Source organism: Nannospalax galili, unplaced genomic scaffold, assembly GCF_000622305.1.
Source record: "Nannospalax galili isolate Female #2095 unplaced genomic scaffold, S.galili_v1.0 scaffold1228, whole genome shotgun sequence".
NCBI classification, from domain to species: Eukaryota; Metazoa; Chordata; class Mammalia; order Rodentia; family Spalacidae; genus Nannospalax; species Nannospalax galili.
Window position 1 is genome coordinate 605033 of NW_008358413.1, and position 10633 is coordinate 615665.

Below are 10633 nucleotides of genomic sequence, written 5' to 3' on the forward strand. Positions count from 1 at the left end.
AAATTAAAAAAAATATGTTTAGAAACTCTAAATAGTTTTCCATAATAGCCATAACATTTCATTATTTATTTTATCATTATGTTTTTTTACATTAACTTGCTTATTTTGTACATATGTGTATGTACACATGCTACCTTGCACATATGGACATTAGGGGACAACCTACAGGAGTTGGTTCTCTCCTAACATTTAGGTTTTGGGGTTTGAACACAGATTTTCAGGGCTGGTGGCAAGCACCTTTACCCATTGAACCATCTGTGGGGGGACTTGTTTTTTGAGACAGTGCCTTATGTAGCCCAAGCTGGCCTTGAACTTACTATGTAGCCACTGATGACTTTGATCTCCTGACCATTCTGCCCTCACCTCCTCAGTTCTGTGATTATAGACATGCACCACTCTGCCTGGTTCGCGTTAGTAATATTTTTAACATGAACATGTGTAATGGTAAGAATTCTATTAGTCTTTGGCCCTTGGTGGGAAACAGTGCTATAGGGTGTCTAAAAATCCTTGAGGGAATAGGAATGCCTTTTGTTATTCATAAAATCATGTCAGTTTATGCTAAAGAAGTGGATCCTTAGGGAGCTTCAGGACAGAGTTGGTCACCAGAAAGAGATTGTCAAGTAAGCCTAGGCAGTCATTGAACCCATTATGTAGTTAAGGATGACCTTGAACTTCTAATCCTGCTTCTACCACTAACTGCTGGGTCTACATGGGCATGCCACCACTTCTGGCTTGGATATTTCATGTTAAAATTTTTTTTGAATTTAGGGCTAGGGATTTGGCCTCAGAGTGTAAAAAGTGCTTACTATGTAGGCATAGAGACCTGAGTTTAGATCTGAGGGTCTAAAAACTTAGATCTACAAAAATCTGGGCACACTCATGTGTGTCTGTAATCCCAGCACTCCTATTATAACTGGCCTGCCTGTATTCGTCCCTGTGGTCATTTGACTACTGAAAAAATATTCCCCAAAATAGAGTTCCCACATGAATCTCTTCCTGGGAGAGGAAAATGTTGAAGCCCTGGGGGCAGCCTGAGGAGGACTGAAACATGATCAACCAGATCCCCAGAACCCAGAGCACTCGGATACAGAGATAAGTGATCTCTAGTGCAAGCTAGCTAGCTAGACCGGCAGGTACTGGTGAGCTCTGGGCTCAGCTAGAGACCTTGCCTCAATATATGAAGGTCAAGAGTGATTGAGGAAGACACCTCAACTTTGGACTTTCACACAGTGGGACATGTGGATGCACACCCAAAAACACACATACACCCACAGACATGCAAAACACATCCATGGCACACACATACATGCACTCAAATGTTCTATTACAGGTCCCAATATTACCACAGACTGAAGACCAAGTCATTAACACATGAATCTTTGGGAAATATTTATCCAAATCACAGCTGGTAACAACCCTAAAACCTAATGAAATAAGATATTTCCCACATGAAGTAAATTCTAAAACACAGAGTAGCCTAATTAGCTAGATTAGCAGAAATGGCTTGTAGCACAGGATTCTGTGTAATGGTCCTTAGACTCAAAATGCTAAAATATTTTAGTGGTTTTGGAAATGCTGCTACCTTCCTAGGTCAGCCTGTCCTGAGATTAACGAGTTTCCTTCTGCTCAGTCTGGCTGAGGTAGAAAATAAGCAGCTGTCTCCTTGCAGCATTCCATGAACCACCCCACTACCTTCCCATGAAATTCAGGTGCAGTGGAGGAAGAGAGTCTGCCTCCTCCAATTCAGTCATCATTTCTGTCCCTAGGACCATTCTGCTGACTTACTCACACTTGGTACATGAGCAGAATAAGCTCTTTTTTGATAGAAGAGTATGATTTTTGTGTCTAAGCCTTTTGCCAGTTTGAGTGAAGAGTCAAAATGCAAGAGTCAGAATACACTGACTCCATTTTGGCTAGCTGTTTCAGGCAAGCCCAGACAAGCCCAGGCATGTTGTAAATCTCCAGTTGCTACCTCCTGCCCCCCCGCCCCGAGAGCCATAGATTAAGCAAGCCTGGGCATGTAAAAGCCTTATAAGGTAGAAACAGAAACTTCTGGCCCTACAGATAACAGTCAGCGCATTCCAATGCCTTAAAGACAGCCCCATCAATAAGAATCCTCCCTGTACTCAGAACATAGGACCACCTAATCATTTTAAAGTGCATCTGGCACTCACGCGGGCTTCAGCAAAACTCCCTTTAAAAAGCTTTCCCCACCCTGGTTTGGGGCTCTCAGTATGGATCCACTGCATTGGTGAAATCTGAGGGCCCGAGCTTAAGCCCAAATAAAGGGTCTTTGCTGTTGCATACACTCTGGACTCCTTGGTGGTCATTGGGGGGTCGTGAGATCTGGGCAAAACAATTGGGGGCTCGTCCGGGATCCCCAAGACCCCCACAGGACCCCCGGAGCATTGAGCCTGATCCGGCCGTTAAGTGTCTTTATCTCCTTGTGTTGCACACTCTCAAATTTAGGTCCCCGTTAACTTGTTAGCCTTTTGGTGGTCTAGGCTGATGCACTGGAAGATTCCAGGCCGTGGGACTCAGGAGATGTCCTGGACCCACTTGATAGGGATTGGATCCCGCTTGTAATTTTGAAGGGGCATGGCGGGTCGCGCCCATGGAATGGCAAGAGGCCGACATCCCACTTTCAGTTCTTGTTTAAGGTGCCAGGAAGTATTGTCTTGTCATTGTGTGTCTTTGTATTGTCCGTGTTATTTGTGACTTACTTAGTTAAGTCAAGTAACAACCTTAAGTCTTTTCCAGGACCGTTTTTCTGACTTCAAAAAGAAGGCTAGAGGACAAGGGCTGGAAGTCAAGAAAGGCAAACTCTTTATTTTTTGCAGGAATTAATGGCCAACCTTCAATGTTGGATGGCTGGAGGAGGGAATGTTTGACCTCCCCACTATTTACAGGGCTAAAAACATCATTTTCAGGTGACCAGGACACCTTGACCAGGTTCCTTACATTGCAACCTGGCAGATCCTCGTTGAAGAGTCCCCCAAATGGCTCAAACTATTTTTGCTGCTGCAGCGTTCAAAGACAACCATCCTCACCCTGCACGATGGTAAGCAGTAGAAAAGTGAAACTAAACCATCTGCCCCACTTTATGCTGTCCTCCAGGGTGGTACGAAAGAAGAACTCCTGCTTGAGCCTCCCCAATACTTGCCCACACCACTGGCACAACTTGGGTGTTCAGAGCCCCCAGGAAAGGCCGAGGTGGCCCAGGCCCCTGGGGCTGAGAGCCCTCCCCAAACTCAGAGGAGAGTCCAGAGAGGACAGCTGCAAGCAGCGGCAGACTCCACCGTCCTTCCCTTAAGGACTGTGGGACCCCTTAATGAGGCAGGAGAACAACAGATGCAATATTGGCCATTTGCCACCAGTGACCTCTACAATTGGAAATGGAAAATGGCCAAATTCTCTGAGAAACCATAGGGCCTTATTGATCTGTTAGAATCTGTTCTTTCCACCCATCAGCAAACTTGGGATGACATCCAGCAGCTATTACAGGTTCTATCTACCACTGAGGGGAGGGACTGGATCCAACTGAGGCCTGGAAGCTGGTCCTCGGGGTGGATGGGAATCCCACCACCAACCAGGCACTGGTGGATGAAGCCTTCCCGTTAGCCCAACCAAACTGGGACTTCAATGTGGCAGAAGGTAAAGAGAGGCTCCAGGTCTACTGCCAGACTCTAATGGGGGGAGTTCCCGGGCCACCACAAGGTGCCCAACTAATTTAGCTAAGATTAGTGATGTGCAGCATAAAAAAACAGGATCTCCGGCAGCCTTTTTAGAAAGGATCCCTGAGGCATTCCACACTTATACATCCATGAATCCAGAGGCACCAGAAAACAAGAATGCAGTCGTATTGGCCTTTGTCAACCAGTCAGCACCCAACATTAGGCGCAAATTACAGAAACTAGATAGATTGGCAGATAAGACTCTGCTGGAGCTGTTGGCAGTGGCAGAGAGGGTCTATAACCACAGAGAAAGTCTGGAAGACAAACAAGCTCAAGCCACAGCCGCTACTAGCGCCATGTAGACCCGAGACTTCACTAAGATCCTTCTGGCTATGACCACAAGGTTTCCTGATGAGTGGGAATGTCAACTGTGCTACCTCTCTGCGGATCCAAGTAGGGAACCCCAGGAAGGGTGACCGAGGTTACAGAAGAACTGATGCACCTATTGCAAAAAGATGGGCCACTGGATAAAAGATTGCACAGAAAAACCTGCTGGGTGAGGCATGGCCTGAGGAGGGGTACAAATCCTTGAGCTTGGAGAAATGAGTGCTCACATTCATTTCACCCCTAGTGGGGCCTAAATGACTGATCAAGAAGGCCACCCGATCCAAATACCCTATAACTAGATGAGTTTACGTTACATCAAAAACCGGCCTCTACTATTGCTGGCCCAGGACTTGAGAGAGGTAAACAAGCGAGTTATGGATGTTCATCCAATGGTACCTAATCCTTACACTCTCCTGAGTTCCTTGCCACCTTCCAGAAACTGGTACATGGTGTTAGACTTGAAAGATGCCTTCTTTAGTCTACCTCTGGCCAAAGAGAGTCAGCCCTTCTTTGCTTTCAAATGGCAAGACCAGGAGATTGGCTTCAACGGGCAGCTGACTTGGACCCATCTGCTGCAGGGATTCAAAAATTCACCCACCCTGTTTGATGAGGCTCTCCATGAAGACCTGGGTGAGTACTGGCTGGAACACTCCCAGTTCACCCTATTACAATATGTGGATGACATCTTGATAGCTGCTGCTGATGCCTCGCAGTATCAGCAGGGAACTAGAGATCTCCTGGCAACCCTAGGTAGACTGGGATATCGGACATCTGCCAAGAAAGCCCCAATATGCCAGAGAGAGGTCACCTATTTGGGATACATATTAAAAGAAGGACAAAGGTGGCTTACAGGTGCCAGGAAAGAAACAGTGCTAAAAATACCCACCCCTCATTCCCGGAGGGCAGTGAGGGAGCTCCTGGGGTCAGCAGGATTCTGCCGCTTGTGGATCCCAGGATTCGCTGAATTGGTGAGGCCCCTCTATGAAGTCACATGGGAAAGTGAGCCCTTTGCTTGGATGGAGGTCCAGGAAGAGGCCTTCAGTAAGATCAAACAGACCCTCCTAGCCATGCCAGCCCTAGGACTTCTGGATATTACTAAACCTTTTCATCTGTTCATAGATGTAAAGAAGGGGGTGGCAAAAGGAGTCCTAACTCAGACTCTGGGGCCCTGGAATAGGCCAGTGGCATATCTGTCATAAAAACTGGACCAGTTGCCACTGGGTGGCTGCCATGTTTGTGAATTATAGCATCCATGGCTCTTCTAGTCAAAGATGTGGACAAGTTAACCTTAGGACAAGAATTATGTATCACAACCCCTCATGCCATCGAGGGAGTTCTCAAACAGTCACCTGACTGCTGGTTGAGCAATGCCAGAATGACTCACTATCAAAGCTTGCTTCTTAATCCCCCGAGGATTTGTTTTCTCCCGAGAACAGCCCTCAATCTGGCCACCCTGCTGCCCAATCTGGACCTGGACATGCCCTTGCCCAATTGCGTGGGGATCTTGAGCCAAATACATGGGCTCAGAAAAGACCTGACTGATCAGCTACTCCCTGATGCAGAAGCCACTTGGTTCACTGCTGGCAGCAGTTTCGTGAAGAATGGACAGAGGTATGTTGGGGCAGCAGTAGTAACAGAGACTGAAATGGTCTGGGTGGTGGCTCTACCTGCGGGGACTTCAGCCTAGAGGGCTGAGCTGATAGCCTTGACCGAGGCTCTTAAATTAGGCAAGGACATAAAATTGAACGTTTATATGGATAGCCAGTATGCCTTTGCCACAGCCCATGTACATGGGGCCATCTACCAGGAGAGGGGGCTGCTCACAGCTGAGGGAAAGACTATTAAAAATAAATAAGAACTCCTAGACTTACTGGCTGCCCTATGGCTACCCAAGAAACTGGCTATCATCCATTGCCCCAGGCACCAGAAGACAGATACTCCTATAGCCTGAGGAAACCAGAAGGCAGACCAGGTTGCCAAGGAGACGGCCCTAAAAGCCTCCCCAGTCCTGGCTGTCCATCTGCTGGACCCAGGGCCACCCATGCTACCAGACCAACCTGATTACTCTCAGGATGAAAACTTCCAATGACCCAAAAGATTGACACTTGATGGCATACGGGGGACTGCAGGATTAGCCTACCAAGTAACTTAGCTCAATCACATTCATCGGACCACTCACCTGGGTGCTCGAAAGACAGAAGATCTCCTAAGAAATGCTCACCTCAAGGTTCTGAACCTCCGATCACATGTAGGTTCAATTGCCTTCAAATGTCTTAGCTGCAGGCTGACAAATGCAGAGAATCTTCCCAAAGAACAGGGGACCTGGTTAAGAGGCTCCAAGCCCAGAGCCCACTGGGAAATGGACTTCACAGAGATAAAACCTGACAAATATGGTTGCAAATATCTTTTGGTTCTGGTAGATACTTTTTCAGGATGGACTGAGGCATACCCTACCAAGCATGAGACTGCACAAATGGTCACCAAGTGGCTACTGGAAGACATTCTTCCAAGGTACGGTATGCTGGCTCTTCTGAGCTCAGACAATGCACCAGCATTCACCTAGCAGGTAACACAAGAGTTAGTGAAAGTATTGGGGGTGAAATGGAAATTACATTGTGCCTACCGGCCCCAGAGTTCTGGACAGGTAGAGAGGATGAATAGAACCCTAAAAGAGACCCTTACTAAATTAACCATGGAGACTGGCCAGGACTGGGTGGCTCTCCTTCCCTTTGCTCTATATAGGGTGTGAAACTCACCCTATCTCTTAGGTTTAACTCCATTTGAAATCATGTTTGGAAGACCCCCTCCCATCCTCCCCAATTTAAAAGCTGAATTGCTTGCTGAGTTTGATAACCATCAATTGCTTGATTCTCTTGAGGCTGTGGCACACGCCCACAAGGATGTGTGGCCCTGTCTGAAAGCCATTTATGAGACTGCTCCTTCTCCTACCCTGCACAACCACTGGCCTGGCAATTGTGTCTATGTTCGCAGACCCCGCCAAGAGACCCTAGAACCTCCTCCCTGGAAAGCCATAGATTAAGCAAGCCCGGGCATGTTAAAGCCTTATAAGGTAGAAACAGAAACTTCTGGCCCTACAGATAACAGTTAGCACATTCCAATGCCCTAAAGACAGCCCCTGCCAATAAGAATCCTCCCCGTACTCAGAACATAGGACCATCTAATCATTTTAAAGTGCATCTGGTACGCGCAGTCTTCAGAAAAACTCCCTATAAAAAGCTTTCCCCACCCTGGTTTGGGGCTCTCAGTATGGATTCACTGCATTGGTGAAATCTGAGGGCCCAAACTTAAGCCAGAATAAAGGCTCTTTGCTGTTGCATACACTCCAGACTCCTTGGTGGTCATTGTGGGTTGTGAGATCTGGGCATAACATGAGGTCACTAAAACCAGGATTCAGCCTACCCTCTTGACTTGCTGCTACTATTTGTGCTTTAGAGGCATTTCTCTTTTACTTAACAAAACAAAACATTTAATTGTGTGTGTGTGCACACATGCATGCTCACACATGGAGGTCAGAGGACAACTTTCAGGAGTCAGTTTTCCCCTTCACCATGTCAATCACCAGGGGATCAAACTCAAGTCATCAGGGTGAGTAACAAGCAATAGGGCTAACAGACTTCTAAAACTGTGAGGGAAAATAACTTTTTAAAACAAAATCAAGCTTCTTCTCAATAGAGAGATAACCATGTGATGGCACAGTGAGTACAAGCCAAGGAGACAGGCCTTTAGAGGAAGAAGCCTAGCCATACCAGTCTTGACTTCCTCCAGAGCTATGAGGTAATAAAGCACCAACAAAGAAACAAGGGGAGGGAGGCATGGGGAGGAAGGGAGAGAGGAAAAAACAAGCATTTTGTTTAGTCAGTTGTTTATCTCAGGTATTTATTACAGTAACAGAAAACTAACACTACTTTTAAAAAATGTTTCAGGGGCTGGAGAGCTGGCTCAGCCGTTAAGAGCAATGACTGCTCTTGCAGAGGACCCAGGTTCAATTTCAAGCACCCACATGGCAGCTAACAACTGTCCATAACTCCGGTTCTAGGGGAGCCAACGCCTTCTTCTGACCTCTGTGAAGTACACCTTCACAACACGGGTGTACTTACATGAAGGCAATAGACTCATACACACAAAATAAATAAATTTTAAAAATTAAAGGACTTAAAAATTGTTTCAAATTTATTTTATTATTTAAGATGTTCAGTTTATTTTTAACTAGAAATTTTATTTTATGTACATGTATGTTGCCTGCATGGTTGTAAGTGCACCCACACATGGAATGCCCACTGTGGCCAGAAAAGGGTGATGGATCCCAGGAACTGGAGTTATAGATGGCTGTTAGCTGCCACGTGGGTGCTGGGAACAAAACCCAGGTCCTCTGTAAGAGCAGCAAGTGACTCTAACCACTAAGCCCCCTCATACAGTTTAACAACCAATGTGTAAAATCAGAATACTCATGATGATGGTAGAATTTAATTTTACTAACACAGCTGGTGCCTGTTTTTACATGAAATTTTATTAACTGCTTTGAGCTTCTAGTAGGTCAAGTGCAATATTAATATAAAATAATGTCAGTAATGTATGAATTGGTAGTACATGATTCTCTATGTTAAAAATCTGTTTTTGCATAACAAATGATAATAAAGAGAACAAAATCATACCTTGCAAAATTCTCCTCATCACAGTTAAGTCCTTTCAGACCTTCATTTATACATTCTCTTTCTGTAGCACGCTCTTCTTCTTCTTCTTTGGCTTTTCGTTGCACTAAGGAAGGCAAGAGAAATTATTTATCAAATGACTTTTCAAACAAGACCTGCTGACATCTTTCTGGGTACCAAGGCCATAGTGTCTTTAGAAACACAGGTTGGATCTTGTATCAAGAAGGGAGAAGTAGGGCCAGTGAGGTGGCTGAATGGGTAAAGGTGCTTGCTGCCAAGCATGATAACCTGAGTTTGATCCCTGGGACCAACAAAGTAGAAGTAGAGAATCAATTTCTGCAAGTTGTCATCTGACCTCCACATGTGCTATAGTTCTCTCTCTCTCTCTCTCTCTCTCTCTCTATCTCTCTCTCTCTCTCCCCCTGTTCTTAATTTAAACATTAATTTTTTAGATCAATAGAGAGGGAGAAGTATAGGTGAGGCACGAGATTGCATACTCGTAGTCCCAGGTACTTGGGAGGCTGAGGGAAGAGGATCATTTGAGCCCAGGAATTCAGGGACAGCCTGGACAACATAGTTGGATCCTATCTCAAAAACAGAAGGGAGAAACACTTCTCTTCAGAGAATAAAGGTTCTTATATGCTGGAATCCACACAGATTTCTTTTAATAATTTTTCATTGGAAATCTGTGAGTGGCCCTTTTTATATCAGACTGGCAATGTTAAAACATATCTTTGCCATACTGGCCTGGCAGGGACCAGGCAAGGCACTCCCTTCATCCCCACTGCCTATAACCCCTCTGGCCCTGAGAGCCTGCTCCAGCTTGTTGGCCACAATTAGCCCAGCCTGGTGTGGATCTGTAAGATAGCCCCCTTTTCCTTATTTGTTTCTCTCCCTCCAGATTCCCCCAAGTGGTCCATCCCATTGCTTACTTCTAGGTACCAGCCTGGTGAGCTGAGAACACAGCAAAAGTCACAACCAACAACCTAACTCCAGATTCCCAAGTCTTATAACACATACACACACACACACACACACACACACACACACACGCACGCACGGAAAACCAAAACAACATGCTAAAGCATCAATCTCATAGTAATAGTTCCAAAGAAAAATGACTTAGAAGAAATGGAATATATGAAATTTAAAAAAAAGAGCATAGCATGGTGGTGCACCCCTTTAATCTCAGCACTTGGGAGGCAAAGGCAGGCAGATCTCTGTGAAATCAAGGCCAGCCTGGTCTACATAGTGAGTTCCAGGCCAGCTGGGGATACAGGGAGACCCTGTCTCAAAAAGACAAACAAAACAAATCAAAATTATAAACATGTTCAAAGGGTTTAAAGACACTCAAGAGGACATTAATAAATACCTGAATGAACTGAAAGAGGACAGGAATAAACTGATTGAAGCTCACAAAAATACAAGCAAAAAGCTGAATGAAATAAGGAAGTTAATTCAGGATATGAAAATAGAATCCAGTAAAGAGATAGAAATACTGAAGAAAACCCACATTGGAATGAAACTGGAAATGAAAACTTGGAAGGCCTGACTAATAGAATGTGTGGAGAGCCACAGCCTCCGCCGCCATTACAAGATGGCGCCGGTATCCGGACCTTCTTAATTGTAAACATCCTGCTGCACCCATAAGGGGCGTGCACAAGAGCCTGCTCTCCCTCGCCTCCTCCCGTGGCGTGATCTCCAGCAACCAATCCACTTCTTATACGTCATAAATGGGACCTTTAGGGCATATATAAGCAACAGCTCTCCCACTTCTCGGCGTCTTCGGTCTTCATCCTTAGTATGCTATGTAAGAGGCTTATGAAATAAACTGCTGCAGAAGGATCCTGACTTGTCCTCCCGCGTCGTTCTTGCCGGCGAGACGGAAAGCGGTCGGGGACA

The 10633-nt window shown here is 45.7% G+C and overlaps 1 protein-coding gene across 1 annotated transcript in view; it reads right to left on the reverse strand.

Moving 5' to 3' along the window:
- LOC103724576 (cilia- and flagella-associated protein 53) overlaps nt 1–10633 on the reverse strand; it is a 63620-nt gene that overhangs the window by 7221 nt on the left and 45766 nt on the right. Inside the window, exon 7 of the mRNA XM_029557952.1 lies at nt 8735–8837. Coding sequence (XP_029413812.1) covers nt 8735–8837 — 103 coding nt within the window. The remainder of the gene's footprint in view (nt 1–8734; nt 8838–10633) is intronic.